General features: G+C 30.1%; 3 protein-coding genes across 3 annotated transcripts; 2 read left to right on the forward strand and 1 right to left on the reverse strand.

Annotated features, from left to right (window-relative positions):
• The first annotated feature begins 6,929 nt into the window (after positions 1-6,929).
• LOC114399744 (inactive protein RESTRICTED TEV MOVEMENT 2-like) lies at positions 6,930-8,266 on the forward strand. Its single transcript, XM_028361959.1, has 2 exons — positions 6,930-7,123; positions 7,597-8,266. Exons 1-2 carry the CDS (start codon positions 7,021-7,023, stop codon positions 8,085-8,087), a joined length of 594 nt encoding a protein of 197 aa, XP_028217760.1. The 5' UTR covers positions 6,930-7,020; the 3' UTR covers positions 8,088-8,266.
• Positions 8,267-8,543: 277 nt separating this feature from the next.
• Positions 8,544-9,747, reverse strand: LOC114398318 (mavicyanin-like). Its single transcript, XM_028360504.1, has 2 exons — positions 9,582-9,747; positions 8,544-9,100 (listed from the first exon to the last, which is right to left on the reverse strand). The coding sequence occupies exons 1-2, from the start codon at positions 9,745-9,747 to the stop codon at positions 8,799-8,801; spliced, it is 468 nt and encodes a 155-aa protein (XP_028216305.1). The 3' UTR covers positions 8,544-8,798.
• A 6,454-nt stretch (positions 9,748-16,201) lies between these two features.
• Positions 16,202-24,204, forward strand: LOC114400566 (nucleolar MIF4G domain-containing protein 1-like). The gene is made up of 13 exons (XM_028363066.1): positions 16,202-16,353; positions 16,487-16,581; positions 16,680-17,505; positions 17,593-17,660; positions 18,406-18,488; positions 19,180-19,279; positions 19,438-19,523; positions 19,610-19,692; positions 20,883-21,010; positions 21,098-21,199; positions 21,922-22,215; positions 22,316-22,438; positions 23,528-24,204. Exons 1-13 carry the CDS (start codon positions 16,350-16,352, stop codon positions 23,909-23,911), a joined length of 2,376 nt encoding a protein of 791 aa, XP_028218867.1. The 5' UTR covers positions 16,202-16,349; the 3' UTR covers positions 23,912-24,204.
• Positions 24,205-26,398: the final 2,194 nt, after the last annotated feature.

Raw genomic sequence — 26,398 nt, forward strand, 5'->3', positions numbered from 1 at the left:
TTCTTTTAACAACAAAAACATAATATAAATATGATTATATCGTGTGTATCTCCACAAACAATACGACACAATTGCATTTTTGTTTATTTTTTATGATTTTTTATTAATTATAAATGCAAGTTAACTTTTTTTAAATAATCTAATTAATTGGAAATTTACTATTTTTAATAGTTCTCGATATCTTTTTTTTATATTAATTGTGATATATGTCACACATTTTTTATCACCTAATGTCACAAAATTAAATTAATTAGATACAAGTTATCATTTATAGAGGCAATCAATATAATTATTATAAGAATTACCTTTATCAATATTAGTAATTAAATTAATTCATGATATTAATTTTATTACAATTAAAAAGAATAATTTATGTCTTCATTAATTTAAATTTAAATAAAAAGGTAATTTATAAAACACTTAATTTGATTACTATTAAAAAAGGTAGTATGTGTTATCATTAGTATAATTTATATCAAAATTAATTCAAGTAAAAAAGGTAACTTATTTCTACAATTAATTTTTCATAAAAAAATACCTAATAAAAATACGTTTTCATTGAAAAAAAAATTATACAACAGAAACATATTTTCATTTTAGATTTTATATTTCCGTTGTAATACAATGAATACATACAAAATATGTTTCCACGTACAATGTTTCTGTTTTAGATTTTATTCGCATCCCTATGTCTTGAAGGAAACACGTTTTTGTTATGGATTTTGTACGTGATTATATAACAAAATCATAATTTGGTTGGAAAGATATTTTTGAAATAAAAAAAAAAGTGTCATCCCTTTGAAAAGAGCCAATAACAATAGAAATGGAGCAAATAGCAACTCCCAACTTATCACGAGGACTTGTTGGGTTCGTTGAGGTCTAAGCTTTGAAGATGTTTCATAGGGTTAGGGAGTCTGATTGTAGGCCCACAGTGAAGATTTATAACCACTTCCTTGCTGCTTTTGCTCGGTGGAAATAGGTTTTACATTATTTGTGGTCCTTAAACTAAAAAAATTGTAACGGCTCCACTGTAGAATTCCTTGTGCTTTATTAGTCGTATAAATTGTTTTGCCTAATAATATAAAAATGTTTATCTCAACCAAACAAAATGAAAAGAAAAAACTAGCATGGAGACTCTGAAGTTGATAATTTGGTGCCTGTGTTAGGCCACAATAGTCTTGTATGGCAAACAGTCCTCATCTTTGATTTCATTAGGGCTTATTTGTGGGAGTGTTCAACAACAAGAATCTCCTGGATATGCCCTAAACAGCGACCCCAATGACAACAGCGATAATCAAATGTGTGCAGTGGACACAACATTTTCGCCGTATATATATTGGCACATTATTCTTCCATGGCGCAATTGAAATCCATCATGTTCACCGTTTATTAGTACATTCCTCCATTCTGGCGATTGCATTTCGCTCACATGATTGTTTGGTGCATTCCTACGTTCGGACAATGTCGTCGTCGTTTCAGCCGCACCTTGTAACGCTACATTGCGTGCAATGGATCGACAGATTTCACAAATTCTGTTTCATTTTTATCAAACAAAAAAAGAAGAAAAATTAATGAAACAGTAATTGAGTTCTATGAGAAATTTGTACACGTGAGTACATGTAAACCGATTCTAAGATTTTGTTTATTCTTACTTAAGAATTGAACTCATGTATCACAGAGTTTATGATAATTCGCGCATAATACTCAATTAAATCTCTTTAATAAGGCACATACTTGTCAGGCCTGGTGCTGAACCATTTCTCGGCACAGTGTTTGCGGGCAAAAGCCAAGTCATGTTTGCAAGAACATTCCAGCTCAATGAGAGTGGCACTCCCAGATTCTTGGCAAATCCTGCAATTCTTCTTCGCCATAGCTAAGTGCACCTTCATAGAAAATATTCATAATTATACAATTTTTCAAATGATCCAAAATCATGTAATCGAAAATATACTTGCACAGAAGATAGATTAAACGTCTATTTTTTTTTGTTAAATTCAAAACTATATAAATATTAATCATTAGGATCACGTGCTATAAAAAACTTTTATGGATTTATATTAATCAGCCTACTAATTATGCTTCTAAATATCTAATAAGAATGAATTATTAAAGAATAATTAACTTCAAAAATATTGAAAAGTAGGAAAAGAAAAATGTTGATCTCAGCAATAAGCAATTCAATAGTTACTACCTATATGGCGAGTTCCAGAAGATGTATGATACAATCCGATATTTGATTTGCTTTTCTAAGATTTTTATACATGGCCGTCTGTCTCAACTCATGCACTTAAAGTTTTTCAACTTGTCATATATTTTTTATAGTGATTGTAAACTTGCTCCATTGACAAATATTAATGATAAATAATAAATATTTTTAATTTTAAAAAATTGTAATCAAATCAATATAAAATAAAAGGTTATAAGTAAAGTTAATTTGATCACAAATAGAATCATCTAAATACCGAAACAAAAAAAAAATAGAATCATCTATAGCCTTCAAAAGAACAATAGCAAAATATAAAATAAAAAGTATTAGAAAAAGAAAATAAGTAATACTAGAATATACTGTCTAATAAAAACAATGCGATTATCTCTACAATGAATATTATAAAGTGAGAAATAATATATTTATCTAAAGAAAGAAAGAATGCAATTATTATCTTTATAATATATACTAAAAAGTTATTTTATGAAACAATAGTAAAGAGATATATAATTTTTTATGAGAGATATCAAATTGTTAGATTTTCGCCTTTTTCTGCGTGATTTTTTTTAAAACAAAATATTTTAAAGAAAATAATGATATAAAATTATCTCATTTTAAATTTGTATAATATAATTTTATATCTAAATCAAATAACTTTATTAAGGAAATTCTCATTTTAAGATAAATTCTAATTTTTTCTTAATTAATTCAAAATATTTAAAATTACATCTACAGAAAAGTAATACATTGAAATTAAAAAAATCAATCAAAGTTAATTAAAATCATGTAAAGAAACGAATAGATGATGAATAAAATACGTGGTAATTTTTGAAACATATTATCCAATTATATGCAAGTATATATATTTAGTTTTTTTTATCAATTGAATAAATTCTATTTTTTATTTTATTCTGCAATATATCCTTTCTTTTTTTTTTTTTTCTTTTTTTCATATCAGTTTCTTAGAAAAGGATCCATTAAGTTTTTTTTATTTGACTAGTATTTTTCAATTTTCAAATCTAAGTGATTTGATTTATACTTCAAATCAAAATACAATTAAACAAAATTGTCTTCTTCCAGAGATTCGGCTGGCATAAATTGAGTCAAAGGAGTACTTGAAAAAAAATACACTACCTTGAAATGTTGGAAGGTTTGAAGTGTGCATGGTAGTGTTTGTAGTGTCATCATCATTTGTTCTTGATTTTTCACACCTAAAGCAATAAGTATACTAAGGAATGATTTCTTTTCCCTGTCAAATTTGAGTTTTGACTTGATTCTTTCATTACGCATATTCACACCAAAATTAATATTTAATATTGTTATCAATTATTTGATGAGTAGAATTTTAAGAAGAGCAAACTCTCTCTCTCTCTCTACTTTTTAGGTTTAGACACTAAACTCTTTGTTGAGCATTTCTAATTTGTCTTTAGTGTTCTTTAATTTGCTCTTAGACAAAGATTTCTATATATAATATTAAAGAGATGAATTTGTGTTTTTTTCATAAGGAGAGATACGATTTAAAATAATCTCACCTCTTTTTATTTAAGAACCTTCCTGATTTAAGACAAATATTTTTTAAATAATCTCATAATTAATTATGATAACTACACATGATGTAATCTTGACATGTAACAATAAAATCTAATTCTTGTTTGTATGGATAAATTTCACATTTAAGAAAAAATGTTCTTTGTATTTATATTAATTATTAATCATATTTTTAGTGTTAATAAAAAACATAATAATATTTCACTAAAATATTTATTGGATTAAATTTAATTATCAATTTTTTTCTTATGCAAAAATTAAAATACTCGTTTATGTGTGATCTCATAGATTTAATATTAAATCAATAGTAAATTAATTGTAATTAATTGACTAATTAAGGTAGACGTTTGACAATACTCATTAACATTCAAATAGCACGAAGTAACGACATTCAGAGATATAAGATTGACTCAGTGGTTGAGAAAGGGAGAAGGGAGGAGGAGAGGTTGCAATTTGAATTTTTTCTTGATTAATCATTAATTCCACAAGTATTTAATCATATCCAATGTTGATTCAACTAGTGTTTTAAGACATTAATTAGATATATGAAATTAAAATACAATAAATAACTTATTAATTATTATAAAAATCTCAGGTCAAGAAAAATTATTATTTTTCTTCTTGAAAAATTTCTACTAATAGTTTAAAGTAATGTTAACTATTAAAAATTCTCAATTGAGTCAGTCTAATTATCAAATCCACCATGTACATCATCTATATATGTAATTTAATAAATAAGATATATTAATTTTTATCCACTAAAGTTCATTACATATATATTAATCTATCTAAATTATTGATATATTATACAATCAAGAACAATTTGAACTAAAGTTATAATAAAACCTTTTTAACATTATCATAATCTCTATTATGATAACAAATTCATTATTTTAACAAAGGACCTTATCAAATCAACTATTTTATAATAAATATGGTAATGGAATTCTAATAATACTTTATTACTATAACTAGAATTGATTACATGATATATACCAGAGAAATCTAAGAGGGATAAATATTAAAGAGATTTACATCAATGAAACATGAGTAATCATATAAGTGAACTTGACACTACATTTTAATCCAAAACCTTAAGGTTCAAGTTTATGAGTCTTATCCTCACTTATATAATGTTCAATCTTCTCATTCCTACCTGATTTGAGATTTTATCTCTCACTTGTACTCCAACAATCTCCCCTTCAAGTGTAAGTCTCTTTCATATGTAATCTCTCCCTCAAGCAGAAGTCATTTTCAATTAACGAGTATCCAATGGTAGTCCTTAGAGCTTAACCACCATTACAACACCCGTGACATCCACTATTTGACCTCCATGCATGGACTCACCTATTAGGAAAACTTTCGATACAAGGAATCCTTATGTCCATTGATCCACTAAAAACTCCATTACACTTGTTTATGTCAGTCACCACATCGAACCATCGACTCTAATATCAATTGTTGAGAAATCTGAAGGGGATAAACACAGATGAGATTTACACCAATGAAATCATGAGCAACGAAATAAGTGATTTTGACACTATACTTTAACCCAAAACCTTAAGCCTTAGGTTTATGGATCTTATTCTCACTTATAAGGTGTTCAATCTTTCCATTCCTATCTGATGTGGAACTTCACCTCATACTTGTATTCTAAATCATTATATATATATATATATATATATATATATATATAGAGAGAGAGAGAGAGAGAGAGAGGGGTCCAATTATTCTGAGAGTAAGTTTAAAGAGTTACTCTCAATCTCAATCATTCATTTATTTAAAATATGATGGTGAAAAATAATTTAGAAATGTAGGTCACGCAGGAATTTTTTTTCTCACGAACTTAATAACGCAATCATATGGGTACCTGCAAAAAATATCTAGAAAGGGTAGGATAAACACACATATATATTGATTTATTAAAATATTTTTTTATTCGTGTGTATTGAACAATATTATTGAAAGATGTCAATCAAATGTATGAAGTTAATTAATCTTTGATTACCAAGAGATATATGGAGTTCACCAAAATCCAATGTTAAATTTAATTTCATTCAATCTAATTAGAAAGTGGTTTGAATTTAATCAAGTAATCCCTTTTTTATATATTTTTTTAAAATATATCAAGTTTGTGAGGAACATATTTTTCACAATACAAATCAGGACTCACCCAAGAGTAAAGAAATTGAAGTTCATAGGCTCACCAACAAATAAATTATTTATTTTAAAATTTATAATACAAAAAAGGTCTTATATGTTGACAAAAAAAGTGTTAAAAATGTTCAAATATAACTTTTATTTATAATAATATTTTTTTAAAATTTTCTTTAGACCTCATTATATCATTGATTTGGGTTTTGATAAGGATAAACGTTCCAAATTTTTATCACATGTCATTGATATAAGATAAGTGATTCAACATATAAAATAATTACAATATTAATGTTTATACAAAAAAAACACATGTTAGCAAAAAGGGTCCAAATATAACTTTTATTTAAAATAATAATTTTTTCTTCAAAATTTTCTTTAGATCTCATTTATTATTGGGTCAATCTTGATATGGATAAATGTTCAAAATTTGAATCACATGTCATTTATATAAGATAAGTATATTCAACATATAAAATAATTATAATCATTATAATACTGTTAATATTAACCATCTTAAAGATTTTTAATGTTATAACATTTTTTAAACATTGATTATTACGTTAAAAAAATTCATTATATATACTTAATGTTATATATATATATATATATATATATATATATATATATATATGTATGTATGAAAATTTCTTTTAATTAAACTAAAAATATTAGTAGTTTAAACTTAGAAGAAAAAATTGGAAACACAACAACATAATTTTAGACTACATGGAACTTTTTTATTTGTAAAAATATTAATTAATTATCATGGCTTGCTTCTTCGTATAGCATTTGCATGCGTTGTTATCACGAATGGAACAACTTGAATGATCCCAATATTCCTATTTCCTAGAGAAATATAACAAAAGAAGAGTACTAGTTTATAAATATAATCAATAGAAATTACTAACCCTCGAACTGACGAGACTTGGAAAGGTTAACAAGGGATAATTCTAGTTTATGACGAACCCAAAAGGCAACCTTGAAGCCCTTTTTACCTTACAAGTCTCTTCTATACGTTCTATATGTAAAAGAAGCAAGGAGACACACCAACATATTAATTGGTTCCTCTTCAACCTAAAAGCAAATCACACACCAAACTTCTGAAAATAATGGAAATTTCAAAGCATACTAATCGGTCTTATGAAGATTTTGATCCGCTGTTTATGTGGCGTAGAGAAGAGGGTCGTGACACCCTTGAACTTCACCTTCCAGGCATGTTACATAGCATGTATCTAAAGTTATATATAGAAGGGTTAAGTTAGTTTTTAGTCTTAGTTGAATTTCAAATTTTGAGTTTTAGTTTATTTATTTTATTTAGCTTTAGTCCTTGTTTAATTTTTTTTCATAATTAGTTCTTATAAGGTTAACTTTTTGTCCTTTTATTGTCCAATTTTGTCTCTGCTGGGGATTAATTATAAACAATATAAATTAATAAAAAAAAACTAAAAAAGAGCGAAAAAATTTAGAAGCACTATAACACAAAATTAAAAATGACCAAAAACTTATTTAACCCTATATAGAATAAATAACATGTTTCATGAATGGTTTCACCTCTTCATAAAAGCAATTTAATTTGTTGAATTCATACAACCCAATATTTATTTGAATGCTATTCAATCTGTGCATACTCATCTAAACATTTTATACAAACTAGACCACGGATATTTCATATTTGTTTGTTTCAGGTTTTAGGAGAGACCAAATAAGAATTCAGATAAACCATGTGGGTTTATTGGTAATAAGCGGGGAGCGTCATTTTGAAGGAAACAGATGGAAACGTTTCAAGAAAGAATTCGAAATCCCATCATATTGCAATGACGATGCAATCCATGGCAACATGATGCAGAGCATTCTTTCGGTGGTGATGCCAAAGAAAAGTCCTCAAATTAGCCAAGAGGAGCAAGAACACAAGAAAGAGAGAAGGGCAAATAAAAAAGAAGACACCGAAGAAGCCTCAACCAAAGAGGGAATAGCTGAAGAAGATATAGGTCATGCAGAAGAGTATCACCAGTTTGAAGAAAATTATAATTATGTGAGACAGTTGCCACAGGAAACGACTAGAGAAGTTGCTCTCAAATTCATGCTTGTGATGGTTCTGATATTGGTCATAGCAAGTTACCTTGCAGATGTAAGCAAAAGCCTCATGGCTCAAGGTGCTTCATATTTTCACAATTAGACCAGGATGGTTCCGGTTTAATTAATGTGGTTATGTAAATTTTAATGATGTGAACAAGGAGAAAGTGAAAGTTGTTGTGTCATAATAATTTATTTGACGGAATTGAAGTTTCGCCAGGCCGATCGATGGCTTGTTTAATATACTTTTGAAATGGATATATCCAAAATGATGCAAATTAATTCAATGTGCAATTGCTGCAGTTGATCATGGGTTTACGTTTGAATTCAGCATTATTCCCATTTTGGGTAAAACGTACTAATCCTCTAATACGTGCCCGTTCATTATTTTCCTTATGAAAAGAGTATATAACAACTCTATAATTAAACTCTTATTAATTTAAGAGACACAATAAGATTTATTTTTTTAAAGCAAAAATAGGTTAACAGAACATGCCCGTAGAATTAGTGATCCTAATTAAGTTGGCATCAAGCAGTAATTAAGACTATTGTAAACTACTGTTGGCTAGACAAATACTATCATTAACCAAGAAAAAGAAGAAAACATATGGGGACATCAACTGAACCCATAAAAAGACACAAGATTTGGCAACCATGCTCTTTTCCACAAACATTTGTATCTTCCAGTCCAAATCAAATTAGACATGTATTGTTGACATCACGATACAACAACAACAAAATAAGTCAACATAATAATTCATTAATTGGACAGCCATGAAAAATTAAACAAAAAAGAAATGAAGTGTGTGAAATCTCAGGCAAAGATGGGAGCGATGGCAACGATGAGGACCCCAAACACAGAAGAAAGCAGAGAATGAGCGGAGGAAGTGGGAGCAGGAGCAGGAGCTGCGGTTTCAACGTTGATGACAAGCTTCATTTGACGAGCAGCGCAGTGGTTTGCCACTCCACAAACGTACCACTTCTTCCCTTCCGCTTTCAGCGTTATGCTGTCCTTTCCGCTCGACAATACCTCGTTGTTTGACGTGAAGCTGCACTCCTGGAATTGTGTCCCATTCACCTTCACCACGTTGTGCTTCGTGTTCTCATAGTTGAACCCTACCCCATTCATTAACATCAACACAGTGAGTGTTACTATACACTAATAAAATAATTAATATTCGTTATATTATTATTAATTTATTTATAAATTTTATTATTTATCATTAATGTTTTAAAAAATATAATTGAAACAACATAATTAAAGTTATATAAAATTATATATAACTTATATGTTGTTTTACATTTCTATGAATCTAGGGATTTTTGCTTATATTTTATCATTTAATGTATGTATCCGAACTAATAATAACATTTGAGATTATAGTACACAAAAGATCTTTATTTGACTTTCTCTTTAGTCCTAACTCTCTTGCTTTTAGGAAATCCATATTTTTATATTTTATTTTAATTAAAAAAATTATCTTTTTTATTATTATTTATTTCCCCTCTAAGGAACCATCTGACCAACAAATTAACTAGTAACATAGAAAAGATAAAGATTAAAGAATATGAATTTTGTTTTTTGTTTTGAACTTACAAAGGGTGTCACCAACACGGAAAACTTTGCCCTCTGCCCACGCAGTGTAGTTAAAGTCAACAGTCCAGCCAGTCCCATCACCAACAGTGAAATCAGTTGCCATAGCCACTGAGGAAAGCAAAACCATGGAAACGGCAAAGAAGGCCAAGCGAGCTGCAGAAGCCATTTGATTTGAACTATTCAAATATGTTATTGCTTTGATGAATTAATTGTTAGCCCACACCAATTTGCATTTCAATGTAGACTCTCTCTCTCTATATATATAGGACTTGTTATGTATTGATCTTATCGACGCACATATTACTTGGAACAAGCCTCGTCGCACGAGGAGGCCGGCTTTTACCGTATAACTTGTATTCACACGTAGAGATTCAATTTCTTTTTTGGACTTAATCATAAAGTGGACAATTCTAAATCTTACTAGTCTCAACAGAATTACCAAACAAACAATAATTCACATAAGTAATATAAACTTGTGGCTTTTAATTAAATTGTATAGAAATTTTAATCTTAATCTTATACATTAATAAATAAATTATGTTGACAGTAAAATATTCATATCTTGTGTATGTGCTCGTGGACAGAAATTAACAATGAATACTTTAGAGTTCGTATCCATACATGAAAAAAAAAAATGTACTTTTTATTTATTTATTTAAGGTTTCTCTCGGTTAAAAGTTAGAAAATATGTTGAGACACAAAAATTTATTTAAAAGCTGACATATCTTAGTAAGTAATTTTTTTTTATCAATACACACAAATATGAATATAAACTCCTAATTATATGTTTAATAATTTATTATCTGTCAAATATATAAGATATAGTAACAGAATTGTACTTTGAATATAAACAAATATGCTTATATTAGGCTATTCCTTTGTTTTGGAATGGTGAGTTCTTGAATATATGCCATGTGGAACGTGTCAAATGGATATACACTGAAAAGAGTATATTTTTGTTCCGCGGCCTGCCTTGGCGGTCGTGTTATTGGCTTGCAGAGACTTACATGCATAAAATATATAAATACCAAAGCAACAGTTACCGTGATGATGATTAATATTTTGATGACTATATATAATTAGACCGGTGCCGATATTTTATGAGTTACAAGAGGGAAAAATAGATAATAAGACTCTTACTATCATTTTTATTTATTAATCAATGTTATTTTTGGGAAGTATTTATTGATTCAAGAATTTTGCTAATTATTTTTAATGAAATCTTTATTTTTAATTATATATTTAATTCAGAAACCTTAAATTCAAAATTTTACTTAAGAAAACCAGCATAAATCCAATTTTATTCAAATATTTGAAAATGCAAATATATTTCACATAAAAAATAAATACTTAATTTCATTGAAAATAATATCATTTGATTATATTAAGCAAATAATATATGATTTTAATAAATATCGACAACTAAAAAAAATGCATCACAATTTTCATTCAATTTATCTCGCCAAAAAATTTGCATACACAAATAATTTATAAAAGGTCACATCTAAAAGAAGAAGAAAAAATATACATAGTATGAATATATCTTTTTTATGTAATTTTATTTCTTAAAATCTTCTTTATTTTCTTTTTCGTTCTATTTCTCTTTTCTTTCCCATATCATATATTTTTATTCTTTACTAATAGATTAAATTTTTGTTTTAATTTTTCTAATAATTTAAGTTGTGATTTGTATTAATTTTCTTGTTAAAAAAAAACAATCACTAACTTATTATAATAGGTTCAGTATATATTAAAATTCATCTAACATAAATTTATGAATATAACACATTAGGAAAAAAATATGTCATTTTAATTTAAATAAAAAGAAACATAAAATGAAAAATAATTTCAACCCATTTATAAAAATAATATAAAAAATATTACATAACCATAAATATATTTTTTTTATACTTTTTAGGACCCTTTAAACATGGGTTTGAATAAAAAGAAACATAAAACAAGAAACAATTTCAATCTATTTATGAAAATAATATAAAACTATATAGAAAAAAATTATCACATAAATATAAATATATATTTTTTATTTTGTAGGACCCTTTTAAACATGGGTCCTGGGCTGTCTCATCTCTCAACTATGCCCAAGACTAACTTGGTATATAAATATAATACATTTTAATCACCACTTATTTATAAGTCACTTATTAATGCAAAAATAATATGTATGAATTTAATCATGTTATTTGGGTAAAGTATTCATCAATTTTGTCCAAGATTAATTTTTGTTAAAAAAAATTGATTGATTACCTTTAATGAAATCTTTTCTTTTAATTACGTTTTTTTTTACCCGTAAAACTCGATTCTCAAATTTTATTTAAGAGTACCAAGCCTAATTTTACTTTTATACAAGTATTCGAAAATGTAAACATATTTTGCATAAAAAATAAGCACATAATTTCATAAAAATGATATCTTTTGATTACATTAAGTAAATAATTAATTTTAATAAATCTCAACAAGTAAAATAATGCATCATCATTCAATTTACGTCACCCAAAAAAATTACATACACACAATTAGTTATGTAAAAGGTCATATCTAAAAGATGAAAAAACTATGCATTATAATTTTTTGGTGTAACTTTATATTTGAAATTCTTAAACAATTTCATCTATCACTGGATTCACTTGAAATTACGTTAATTAACTAAAGCAAAACATAAAATTCGCAACAAGAAGACTATCTAAAACTTTTTCTAAATTCAAAATTCAAATAAAGGCAAAATTCCATAGCACTAACACTTTTCCCTAAAAGTGTATTTGGATGAGGGAATTTAAAATTCTGAGAAATTTTTAATCCTAAGAATTTTAAATACTTCAATGAAATTATTTTATTTTTAAAATTGTGGTTGGACAAAAAAAAATTAAAATTGTGAGAGTGAAAGAAAATGAATGCAAAGAGAAAAGAAGATATGGTTGGTGTGTTTCCAAACAAAAGAATCCTAATACAACATGGGGAGTCGTAGGGGAACCGGGATACGGTGGCGTACACCACCACACCCGACTACAACATTCAGTCAATGACGCAAGACATGACCCAAGTCCTCCGCGCTAGTAAGCACCTCTGCCACGTGATGGACAACGATGACTACTCTCCTGACTGGCAGGTGCAGTTTTATGTGCCCCCCTATGCCTGCACCCGATCGATGCTCCGCAAGCTCAGACAGTGTTTCTTGAAGAAAATGATTATCGACATGATGGAAGAGTTGCAAGTTCGAGAACCGAATTTCGAAAAGTTTCAGGTGGAAGAGATGATGAAAGTGATTAAGAAAATACGTGAACGTTTTAGAATGTTCCTCTATCAAGAAGAGAATTTCAATTTCTCACCATTTAGAAAGAAATTAAAATCTCACATTTTTAGTTGTTTAAAATTCTGTTTTAAAATTCCAAAAAATTAAATTTTTCATAAGAAAACATCCAAACAATGAATTTTAGATTAAAAAATTTTAAATTTTTTGATAAATTACTTTTCATAATTAAAATTTTCTATCTAAACTCACTCTAAGATTTGTCATGGAAGTGCTAAGTTTTAGCTTCACCAACTTCAAACTTGATTTCAAAAGTGCTTTAGTCATTATGCCACGAAGTTGCACATTAATTTCGTGACCTAAATCACAGTCATAATGGTAATCTAGTTTAACTCCTCTTGTATTTAAAGACTACATATGAAGATTTGTTATCTGAAATTCATCTTGTATGAACTTTCATGACTTCAAGTGGATGTGACCAAATCTTGCACGTCAAACATCATTCATTCCTTTTGGCAGTAGAATCATGAGTTTCAACTAGAACAAACTTCACATAAAAAATGTTTTCAATCACTTCAAAATCCAATTTATCATTTAATAATTAAAATTAATAATAATTATATAATTTTAAACAGATAAATTATATTATAATAAAATATTTTTTTAAATATATAACTTATATTTTAGATTTGTGATAAAAAAATTACAATATATTGTAATATAAAATTATTTTAATTATTGATAATTTTTTAAAATATCAAAATTCAATCTATAAATAAAGATGAAAATGATAAAGTTAAATAAACAAGAAGTACTCTCATTAAAGAAAAATTTATAATAAAGCCACATAGACCCATGAACATGATCTATATAGACACATCGACCCATAAATTCATACATCTTGATCCAAAAAGAATCAAAATTAATAAATATCTCTCTTGAAACAAATGAAAATAAAAATAAAAATGATGAATCAATTAAATTCTCTTGGGACTCTCATAGAAGGATATCTCCTAAAAACATGAAAGATAATTATCGTAACTTTTTTCAACACAATATAATAATTTATATGATAAATTATATTTTTAATCTCCCAAATATTAGAAATTTTGATTTTTAGTCCCAACTTTTTTTAATTGATTTTCGTCCTCAAAGCATTTTTTCTTTCATCCTTTCCCTATTGTTTGAGAACCCCTTTTAACTGATAATATGCATTCCACTTGTTAAATTAGGTGACACATGATTACTTATCATATTTTTGTATTATAATAATTTTAAAATTATTACAAAATGTTTTTTTAAATTAATTTTATTAACTCTCTCTCCTATGCACCAAGGCATCGTGACCATCACCTAATCCAATATTGGTGAACCTACCCTTCGAGATCCAACCCGAGCCACAATCCATCACCACCGCATGCGACTAGATCTGCAGTGAAACAACCACTAACACCGACGAACCTTACGCACACCAAACCCACAACCTCATCAACCTCACACGACCCAAATCTGAGCCACCACCCATCACCACCGCACACAATTAGATCCTCGACGGAACCACCACTAACCCCGACGAACCTTGCGCACACCAAACCCACAACTTCGTAGACCCATATCTGATCCATCCATTTGACAATGTTTTTTGTTTTAAAAAGGATGGGTATTGAAGTTACATTTAGATTTGAAAATATTTTAAATAATATAATAATAATTTTAAACAAGAATTCTATTGTGAGGGAACACAATTTCAAATAATTTTGTATTGAAGTATGGTCCAACTGGTTTCTATGGTCTAAGAAAATGATTTCAAGATTCATCCCTTTACCCTATTTGACAATGTTTTAGAAATTTCTCATCTTTTGATACTTTTGAAGATTCTTTTGGATTCAAATCCTTTCAATTTTGCATCTTTTGCCGACAATAAGAATGATAAAAAAGAACATGAAATCTAGCTGTTTCAAGGATCATGGGGATGTTTTGTTCCTTGTTGCATTTGTTGGCAAATAGACCAAAGCGGGTTCCTTTTAAAAACTTATTCTCAGAAAGGGTTTATTTTAAAACTTTTTTTAGAGGGGTTATGTTTTTGGAGGGAACTCGCCAGTGGAGTTGGCGAGTTGGACATGTGGCAGCAGTTGGGAAAACTCGCCAATGGAGATGGCGAGACATGGTCCACGTGGCGGGTCTCGCCATTCGTAATGGTGAAATGTTTTTTTTACGGAATTTTTTTTTAACTTGAAACAGGTATAACTTTTGATAGGAATGTCCGTTTGAGGCCCATAATATGTCAAAATGCTCGAAATTGAATAAAGAATCCCTTGGAAAATCCTTAAGTCAACTCATTTTTCCAAAAAACGCCTCTAAGTAGCTCAAAAATAAGATTCTTTATTAAAAAAATGGGTGGTTGAATTTTTTGGAAAAACGAGTTGACCAAATCCCCTTCAGGGATTTGCCAGGGAATTCTTCATTCAATTTCGAGCATTTTGACATATTATGGGCCTCAAACGGACATTCCTATCAAAAGTTATACCCGTTTCAAGTTTAAAAAAAAATTCCGTAAAAAAAACATTTCGCCATTACGAATGGCGGGACCCGCCACGTGGACCGTGTCTCGCCATCTCCACTCGCGATTTCCACAAGTTGCTGTCACGTGTCTAACTCGCCAACTCCATTGACGAGTTTTCTCCAAAAATAGACCCCCTCTAAAAAAAATTTCAAAACATCCCTCTTTTATAAATAAGTTTCTAAAAGAAACCTGCTTTGATCCATTTGCCTACATTTGTTGTTCCAAAACTCAAGTTAGGTAATGGTCACCGTTGTTTGGTGTGGAGGAGAAACAGAGTTAATAAAAGAAAACTAATTAATAAAACATTTTTTTAATAATTTTAAAATTATTAAAATATAAAAAATATTATTTATAATCACATGTCAACAAATTTGATACCTGACACATACTCATTTGTCACGTGAAAAGACATGTCACATATTAGAGCTATCAAACTACAAAGATGAATAATATAATGAGGATGAAAATCAGTTGAATAAAAATTAGGAGATTAAAAACCAAAACCATCAATAATTGTTAGACTAAAAACATAATTTCACTAATTTAGGGTTTGAATATATTGAGAAATTATTATTTTTTAATTGCTTATCTCTTTTCACCTCTCATTTGTAGCTTTATTTTGATTTTTTTAAATTATCAAAAAATTAAAAATAAATTTGTATTATAATTTAATTATCCTTAATTTATGTATTTAAAATATTAATTTAATAAATATTTAACCCTTTTATTATTCTAAATTAAAATTAACCGGCTTAATGAACGGGCCTTTAATTTTCAGGCCCAATCAAGTGATCTATTGCCCAATTTGAAACCCAACAATAGTCGTCTTCCTCAGGTTCGTTCTCGCTGTTCTCCGTCAGCACCGGCACCACACGTCCACTGCGCCCATTATTTCTCTAACCTTCACACCCTTTTTTCAACTTCACTTCTGAAGCAAATCATGGGTAACCCTCTTTCCTTAAAACCTCTAAAAAATTCTTTTTTTTTTTTTTTTTTTTTTCCAGTTTTGCATTGAATTCTTTTAGCTACTTCAATTATTTTATTTTATTGTATGTGTTTGAATAAACTACATTTCAGAGAAGCAAACCTCGGAGCAATCACGTCGGGAACGAAGGAAAGAATCCCGCTTGGCAAAGAATGCATCAAAACATCAGTCCTGGCTACTCCACCAGGTAACTCTATCATAGCCTTTTTTTTTTTTTTTAGTTTTATATATTGTTTTCTTACTAGAACAATGAGATTTTTAAAATTTTCATTTACTGTTTTATAGAAATCTCGAGCTATGAAAAAACATGGCAACGATTCAGATTCTGAGTTAGAAACTAAAAGCAAATCCGACACATCAGTTAGTCCTAGTGTCAAGGAAGCACAAGTTGAGAAGTTTGAATCTTACTCTAGGAAATATGAGACAGATGAAGAATACATGTTGTCAGAGGAAGAACGGGGTGGTTCTGTTGCAAAGAAAAAGAAGAAAACGAAGGGTTCTAGCAAAAGTTCCGGGAAGAGCATGGTGGAGATGGGCATGCAGCTTGTTTCTATAGCCGCTGAAAAGGATCTAGAGCTTGAAAGGAAGCTTTCCAAGAAGCTCAAGGTGAAGGAAGGAAAATTGAGGGGAGTGGATGATGGGCTAAACATAATACTAGATGGAATGTCGTCAGCTTTTGATTTTATTATGGGAGAAGGGGAGGTTCCTGGTACTGGTGAATTGTCTGCGATGAGATTGAAGAAGAGCTTGTCGAGTAAGAAGGACAAGTTGTCAAATAAAAGAATCAAAGTGGAAGCAGTGGTTGCTGTATCAGGGCATGTAGAAACTTCTGATGAAGACATAGAATCGGATGATGTTCCTGATAGTGTGCCTTCAAGGAAGAAACATAAGAAAAGGAAAGTGTCTGGCCAACAGCAGAAAGACAATGTGGAGGATGATGGTGTTGGCATGTCCAAGCCTGTGGAATCTTGTGGAAAGGAGGTGAAATTGGGGGATGCTCCTGCTGAAGTTCCAGAAAAGAAAGCCAAAGAAAAATATATAGCGCCTCACTTGAGAGCTCGTGCTGGCAATGAACCTGAAGAGCATACTCAAATTCGAAGACGTGTGCGAGGTAGGGAGGAGGGGCTTGTTTTAACTTTTGCATTTCTAACTGTATATCATTGATTGTTTTTCTTTCTACTTGAACTTGTTTCTTTAGGCCTTCTTAACAGGCTTTCTGAATCTAATGTTGAGTCAATTACTGGGGAATTGTCCTTGATCTTTCAGGTATGTCACTCATAGTCTTGCAAATGAGTGCTTGTTTTATATCTTTTAACAAAATTTATATGCTTTTGTTTTGAAATGGATAAAAGGAGAGGTGAGAAAGAGGATGAAAATGATTCTAGGAAGGGTTAAAAATTATCCTTTTATTCCTGCTATTGCACTTAACTTTTTATAATTGAAAAGAGCTTTTCTTTTTAAATTATCTGTGACGCCATGCCCATTTCTAAAGATTACCCTTATAGAAGGAATTTGTCGTAGTTTGCCTTGTCAAATTTGAATTAGTTTGGAAGTAAAGTACAAAGATCTTTTGCTAATTCCAGCATGGAGGTTAAAGTCACTTTAGGGGATAGATTGATAACTTTCATGAATTAGAACAAGATTGGTAGATTTTTTTTTTGTTGTTGAATTGAATCATCTTGGTTATCTTCTCCACATAAAGAATGAGTGGTCACTGTAAAATCATTTGTGCTGCTACTCTCTCCCTACTGGTTATGCTTTAAATTGAATCATATAGGATATTGGGAACTGCTGCTGGTGCAATGATTGTTTAAAGGAGTTACTATTCCAACTACTTGATTTGTGGACTCAACATACATATTATATGCCTACTTTCATTTTTAATATGCCTATGTTTCTGATGTTTTATTTTTCCATACTAGTCGTTTGATTGCTTCTTTGAAACAAAAGCAGTTTTGTTCCTGTGGACTTTTTAATAGTTACTTAACTTCTATGATGTAATCCATTGCAGTCTGTTGCTCGTAGTGTTGCTTCACAGATCTTGACCGAGGAAGTCTTGGCATCATGTTCTAGTGGTCCCCGTGGCAATCAACAGTTAAGGATTTTTGCCTTACTATTTTACTCTTACCTCCCTCAGTGATCTTGCTAAATCCTTGATTTTTTGTTTTCTGTGTTGGAGGCAATTTGTTGAGCTCTATTTTGGTTTTAGGGGAAGGTCAGAAAATAAATGAAGATATTCAATCAAATTTAGTTGTAGTCTTGAACAATAGGATAAGATACATTTAAGCTTTTAAAGATTGTGATTGTATAAGGATTTGGTCAGATTTAGTTTTAGCCTTGAGCCTTATATTCAGATGCTCCAACCAGGAAATATGAAAACATGCAAGATTAATGGCATAGGGAAAGGAAGAGGTTGAGGATATTGTTTGTCCAGATGAGAAGGTAAAACATGGTTAAAAAAGCTTTTTTGACAGTGATATCTAAAATATGATTGAATCACACTAGATATTCTTGTGCAGGAATCTGTGTAGTTTAGAATAATTAATCTTGGGTGTCAAGATTGAGGTCATTGTTATTATTGTAAACATTGTGTAGGGATTCAGAGAGTATTATTTGATCTTTGGATATGTCAGATTCTTCCTCCTTGATCCTGTGTTAAATATTTTGTTTGTCCCTGTGGCAATCCCAACTCCTGTAATTTTTCCTGGTGGCTGTTCCTGCTGTCTAGCTTTCTAGCCTTTTTATTTGTGTTCATTGTAACTGACATTTTTTTTTTCTTTTGAAGGTATGCTGCTGTTTTTGCTGCATTTGTTGCTGGGATGGCATGTTTGGTCGGTGTTGACTTCAGTGCAAAGTTTGTGGCTTCCTTTGCAAAATGTTTTGAGGTATAGAATACAAACAAATAAATTAAAAACCAATTTGCTAATGTGTTTTTTATTCGTTGGCCTTTTCAGTTTTAGTTTCTTCTCCGGATCACCTTTTGCTCTCATTACAGTGTTTTAGAGATTACAAAAGTTATAGTCTTCTTATATTTTCTGCTCAGGATGAGTACAATAAAGAAGACAATCTCTCCTTGCGGAATCTTATTCTTCTCTTATCCTATTTATGCATATTTGGAGTCTGTTCTAGGTGGGTAAACTGTACTGCAACAAATGCTTTATATTAACTTTTGTTTAACCACATTTTTCTGAAATATATCTTGTAATGCTTTTCAGTGATTTAATATATGACTTTCTGGTCATGGTGAGCAAGCGTTTAACTGAGGCAGATGTCTCTATCATTTTGACATTGTTACAATGTAAGTGTTCTGTCTTTTTCTTCCTGGTTTGTGTTCAGTTCTAATTAGAGCTTCCATGTATGTAAATGGTAGAGGTTTATATAAAAGTTTCCTAGTAATCCTTATCTCTAGCAGACTGCTAGATCATCATATGCTTAAGCATTTAAAGGAAGTACCACATTGAAGTGATTACTGGTGAAATGGATTCTTTTCCTTTAAAACCTTATTGTGCTTTGTTGATATCCATTTTGTTTTTTGGGTTTGCATGGGATGACTTTGATATTGAAGAACTATATATTTTAAATGTCTAATTTTCAAGTCTAGATTTTAGCTTTTGATCTGCTTAAAAGCACTGGTGCATGTGGCTAACTTAAGATTGTCAGATAGCTGTAGTCATACAGTGCAACCTTTGGTTTGTTCATAAAGCTAACCAAGCTTGGCTGTGGTATCTTCACTGAAAAACTTTGTAAGTGTATCAAGCACTATGGGTATTCTTACATTCCTCATGTATTATATCTGCAAGACAGATCTCTTCTGTTTTATTTTAATCATTTCTACCGCTCAAGTATCAACCATAATATTTTGATGCTGTATGGACTGTGGAGCAGAATGTTGGGCCATAAAGACAGTCAATAGGAGCATAAGCTATTAAGCTTAGTGTTGCAGAGATAAGAATGCTGTTGTAGATGAGTGTACAAGACAGGATAATAAATGCATACATTAGAGAGAAAGTAGGGAGGGTATCATCTATTGAGGTAAAGATGGTAAAATCTTGCCTAAGGTGGTTTGGCCATGTGAGAAGAAGGCTAATAGAAACACAGTAAGGAGTGAACCAGATGCAGGATAGCCATATAATTAGATATAGGACTAGGAGACCAAGAAAAAGTCTAGGTGAAAACATTAAAAATAACTTAAATCTATAAATGTATTTTCTAAGGATTCATGATAGAACACATGGCATTATTTGAGTTGTGTAGCTGACACAACTTAGTGGGAAAAGGCTTTGGTGGTGGTCATTGTAAATTTGTGTATGTGGTTTTCACCTCTTTCCTCTATTCACTCGTACGATTATCTCCTTTATTTTCCCCTCAAGTATGTGAACTGATGATTCCATGTAATATACTGTAGCTACTTCTCTGTATAATTTACAAAGGAACTTGATCAATTAGTGAACCATCTCTGACTTATTTTTATCTTATGTGTCTGAATAGGTTGTGGGATGAAATTAAGGGCTGATGATCCAGCTGCCATGAAAGATTTCATTCTTAGTGTTCAGAATACATCAAATAAGTTGAAGGCTTCCTCTGAAGATGACAATGAAAAGAAAAATAGTAAAAGAGTGAGAATGCTTTGTTTTATAATAAAAGGGGGAAAAAAACTATTTTTTCTACGCACAGGTCAGCACTGATTCCTTGGTAACTTGTAGATGGAGTTCATGCTTGAAATCATATGTGACATCAAGAATAACAAAAAGAAGCCAAATGAGGACTCTGCACATCACACTCGGATTAAGAAGTGGTTACGGAAGGTACTCTGCCTCTAATTTGTGTTTTGTGGCATTGTCTATTGTTGAAGCTTCTTTTTATAAAGGCATTAACTGTTATGTTCCATTATAGTTTTTTCTCAAATAAAATAAAACCTTACTATGTACTTTGCTAAAAAGATAGCTAAGTTATATGTTGGTTCTTTGCCAAGAAAATCCTTTTTTTTTCTTTCTGGATAGCTAACTGGGTCGTCTCAGAAATGATGTTCCTGTGGCTGAGCATCCTTCCTGCAAATGCTACTGTTTATAAGACCAAACTATGTGCTTTCTTTAAAACTATTCAAACATAATAATTGAAGATCCATGCTTAGGTATTAATACTATGGTTTAGGGAGTGTCTATGACAGTTGAAATTCTTGGCTTGTTGAAAGACAGTGTTGAGTTCAATTCTTACGATGCAAGTAGTTTCAGAACAGATGATCTTGTATAATTTTCAAAGGTTTAGGTTTCTTCACAAGATCGGCCTCAATTTTTTTGGTTGTCTTTGTTAAGAGAAGATCCATACTCTTGTTTTCTAACTTTCCAGGCTTCATCTGCCTGGTAGCTCTCAAGTTGATTGATTTCTGCATCTTTTAATTGTTTTGTCTTTTGCTTGGCATATGTATTGTGAGAAAGATACTTGTGATCATCCTTTGAATTGTTGCTATTCAAAAGACATTCATATCATCATACGTCCTTCAAATTCTTAATTTAAATTTGGTTTTCAGTTAAGAGTTGATGACATTTTGATTAGAGGGCTTAAATGGAGCAAATTACTTGATCCTGACAAGAAGGGCCAATGGTGGTTGTCTGGGGATGTGGCTTCTTCAACAGGTAATGTTGAAGAAGTTGCCAACAGAATAGACAAGGATGTTCTTGAAACCCAAAGAATGCTTCAGCTTGCCGCTGCTCAAAAGATGAACACAGATGCCAGAAGGGCAATCTTTTGTATAATAATGAGTGGGGAGGACTATCTTGATGCATTTGAGAAGCTTCTAAGATTGGAACTACCAGGCAAGCAGGTAAGCCTTTTATTTCCTTCATGTTTTCTTTTTCTTTTTTCCTTTTCACTTTAGTAATGTGTTATTTCAATTCTGTGGCCTTCCATCATGTGATATACAGGACAGAGGTATCATGCGGGTTCTTGTGGAGTGTTGCTTGCAAGAGAAAGTTTTTAACAAGTATTATACAGTGTTGGCTTCCAAGTTATGCGAGCATGACAAAAATCATAAGTTTACTCTACAGGTATTGATTTTCTCTCCCTGTTGTAGGATTTAGATGAGAACTAAATTGTGGAATTGTGTAGTATTTGCCTCATGAGTCAAAACAGTTACATTTTTTAACTACTCACATAGAGGGAAAATATGACTAGAGGAACACTTATTATGAAAAATATGAGTGCATCATAATTGTTGAATTGTGAATCGATAGATGCGCCTTATGCAGGGGCTTGCATGTCCAGGTTACCAAAAGAAAAAGCACTTTTCTCCTTCCTGCCAAAACAGAAAAACCTCAAAAATGAATTGGATGAAAATCATCCAAACTGTCTCATAAATTGTGCACAGCTTTTGTCTCTTTACTCCAAAAGTACATGTCGGGTTGAATCATCGACCACATAAATCTCCCCTTATATCTATTTTGGGCATATTTTATTGAGGTGCAATCTGAAAAATCAAGATGCATATCCCAATATCCAAGAAACAATTAAACTGAATACTTCAGGGTTTTTTAAGGGAATATTATCAGATAGCTTGAATTGTTTGCATTGAGATTGTGTAATGAGTTTCTTAAGCAAAATGAATTGGATAAACAAACATGCATTTATTTATTTGTAACAGCAAACAAATATGAATTTATTTGCACTCCATGAGGCCTTCCCGTGGTAATGGTTCATTTTTGGTTTCATGGATTAGGATGTTTTGTTAATTAATTTTCTAAATCTATTTACTACTTTTTAGAAGGCAAGTCATGTCTCTACTCTATCTGAAACATTTACTTTTTTGAAAAAAAGTAAAAAAAAAATAAATGAACCTAATAGTTAGACTTTCTCGAAGATTTTCTTGTACCCTAGAAATTGATGATATTGGCTTTCAATAACAAGAGCAAGTTAACAAGTTCTATTTTTTTTCTTTTTCATATATACATATAGGCATATTGACTTTCAAATTCTCTTAAATTTGGTGAACCATGGCTAAAAGGTTTACAACAATCCATGCTTAGGAAGTGGAACTGAATCGTGTTATTTTACTTGATGTTATTATAATAATACATTAATACTTATGTTTCTGTATGAACCTTTTTCATATATTCTTTTTCCTATGGTTTTATTTGCAGTTTTGTCTGTGGGACCAGTTTAAGGATCTGGAGTCAATGCCGCTAATGAGGTCAATGCACCTTGCAAAATTTGTGGCTGAAATGGTTGCCTCTTTCACTCTATCCCTTTCTGTTCTGAAGACTGTCGATCTGAATGATATCACCCTATTGACACCAAAAAGGATCATGCATTTCCGCATTCTGTTTGAGGCCATTTTAGAGTATCCTGAAAACTTGGTATGGAATATCTTCACACGTGCAGCAGTGACCCCTGAACTTGAAAGTTTTAGGCAAGGCCTTGAGTTTTTCATAAAGGAGTATATTGTGAAAACCAATAAAGATCTAACTCAAAAGTTTAAGTTAGCAAAAAGGGCCCTCAACAATGTGGAAGGAATTTTAATGTGAAAGTAAATTTTGGATTCTTCCCAATTTTGTAGCTTAAAATTTGTATCTATTTTTATGGCACGTACAAGTAGGCACAATGATGATTTCTCTAGAGAGGATCTGTTAGGTTTTAGAAAATCTTGATTATCATTGCCTTGATTAAATGCTGAAAAGTATTTTTTGAATGAAAGTGGAGTTCAAAGCTTGTCAAGTATACAAACTTTAAGGCAAAGTGCCAAAGCTTGAAGCTGAGTTTTGGGATTTGTAAACGGTTTAGAAAATGAGTAAATGTAATCTCTTACAATATTCTTCTATTAGGTTTTTTTTAATATTTTACAAAGACAGAAATGAAAAAAAGTAATATTTTCAATGTTTGGAAACATAAAAACATTCAATATTTACTTTATTTAGAAAGAAGTGATTAAGGAAAATCCTTTTTACAATCATCAGAGATGCAGAATGAGTATAGGCGATGGAGTTTGTTCTCAAGTTGTATCTCCAGTAATGCAGGAGTATCTATCTCAGCAACTACTACAGTAGCGGATAAGTACATACCATCTTCAACATGTCGTTCATTGGTGTTGAAATCACTTAGGGTGTGTTTGGTAAACTGTTCCAACCACGTTGAACAGAAGTTTCTCACTTTTCCAATGTAGATAAAACACGCACCAAGTAACCATACTAGTGTACTTGTATTGTGAAGGAGCATACTAGTGTACCTCCGAATCAATTCTTTCAAATGATTATTTTGTACTCTTGAAATTTGTACACAAATCATATGGATGAGAGAAGCACCACAAAAAGAAGCGTTTGGGTATCATGATAATAAAATTATCTACTTTCACGCTTTAATTTATGGAAAAAACCTAGGCCTGTCTTAGTTTAATTTGAAGAAAAAAAAATAATCTGTATTTTAATGACAAAACTTAATGAAAATAAGATTTTATTATCAGTATAGTTTCGATGCTTAAAAATAAAACAAATACAATAATTTTGTGTGAAAATAAGAAATAACGTTATGAGGACGGCCCACCCACTTGGAATAAATACGTAGACTAAAGTTCTTGTACAGATGTTGCGTAATGCGTATGTCTATGGCAAATTTGAATGTTTAAGTCAAATTACAGCATGATATACTGTATATAACTGAAGGAAAGGACAAGTATATCCATCATCAAGGGATTTTGTCAACCCACTCCCCTAAGAAAATCCCCTGAATCACAAACATTAATGACTTATTAGTACCTTTGGTCCCAAAATAAATAATATTTAAGATTTTTTTTATACAGATCAAGAAAATAAATATTTTAAGAAAATTAATATTTATTAGGAGATAATTTAACAAAATATTCTTATTCTCTTTTAATTTCAATAAATATATTAATAAGTTACCCAAGATAATATTATTTATTACATGATAAAATTAAAATAGATATTTAAATATTTCGTTAAAAGTAAAAATATCAAGTTAATTTTTTTTCTTAAAAGTCAAAACTGCAACTATTTTAGTATGAAGGAAATATTATGTTAGATATTTGAAGTAGAAAACTATACTTCTGACTTGTGTTCTGAATTCTGCAAGATAGTTAATGAGTATTAATGATAATATTTTGAGAGTTCAAAATAGTTTATTTTTTTAAAAAAGGCCAAAATAGTTCAATGATGTTCATATAGTCAAATCTAAAGTTTCATAAAATTATAATAATAATTATAACTATAGTAATTAACTAGAAAATCATAATATTTTTTGTCACGATGACATTAATGTATTATGTGTAGTATCCACCTAGGTTGTTTGTTTTCAGCTTTTGGATTCAAATATAAATCGTAAACTATAACTTATTCGATTAAAATGTTGTTAAATTCATTTTTAACTCAATTTTAAATTAGATTTAGCGTAACTTTTTAAAGTAAAAAGATAATTTTGCCTTTTTGAATTTTTGTTATTAAGTTTTATTTATAAAAACAAATAATTCAATTTATTTATGTGGCTCACTACGATTGTTATTGATGTTTTTTTTTTAATATTGTGAACATCAATATTATAACCTTTGTTATTATCATTGTTATCATTATTTTCTCAGCACACACAAATGTATTTTTTATAAGAAAAAGATATATTAACAAATCTTGTAATAACATTATGCATGATGTAACATTACAAAGTGAATTCATTTGGTATTTAAAATCGTATATGATAGGAGAGACCACTTAAGGATCATCTTGAAAATAGGTATAAACAATAAGGAACTTGACCCTAACCGTAACTTGCCGGTAAAACCAAAGTTATAAAAGGAGTGTGACCCTATCTGCAACCAACACTTCACGATACTAATAACCCTAATTTAGGCCTAATGCCTAATAACTAATATAAAAATTTAAAGACTTTAAAATAACAATAAAAGTTGTGACAACCCATTACAAGTCTAAAAATAGGCCTAACATGTTGGGTTTAATTATTATCTGATCAGCCCAATATTAATAGTCCACCAAAATTAATCAACTCAG

Source organism: Glycine soja, chromosome 19, assembly GCF_004193775.1.
Source record: "Glycine soja cultivar W05 chromosome 19, ASM419377v2, whole genome shotgun sequence".
NCBI classification, from domain to species: Eukaryota; Viridiplantae; Streptophyta; class Magnoliopsida; order Fabales; family Fabaceae; genus Glycine; species Glycine soja.

Excerpts from the sequence above, each read along its gene's own strand:
- LOC114399744 (XM_028361959.1), top strand. The coding sequence starts at position 7,021 with ATGGAAATTTCAAAGCATACTAATCGGTCTTATGAAGATTTTGATCCG. Across the intron at positions 7,124-7,596 it reads CCTTGAACTTCACCTTCCAG|GTTTTAGGAGAGACCAAATA; the intron begins GCATGTTACATA and ends TGTTTGTTTCAG.
- LOC114398318 (XM_028360504.1), bottom strand. The coding sequence starts at position 9,747 with ATGGCTTCTGCAGCTCGCTTGGCCTTCTTTGCCGTTTCCATGGTTTTG. Across the intron at positions 9,101-9,581 it reads CCGTGTTGGTGACACCCTTT|GGTTCAACTATGAGAACACG; the intron begins GTAAGTTCAAAA and ends TGAATGGGGTAG.
- LOC114400566 (XM_028363066.1), top strand. Across the intron at positions 18,489-19,179 it reads GGTCCCCGTGGCAATCAACA|GTATGCTGCTGTTTTTGCTG; the intron begins GTTAAGGATTTT and ends TTTCTTTTGAAG. Across the intron at positions 19,693-20,882 it reads CATTTTGACATTGTTACAAT|GTTGTGGGATGAAATTAAGG; the intron begins GTAAGTGTTCTG and ends GTGTCTGAATAG.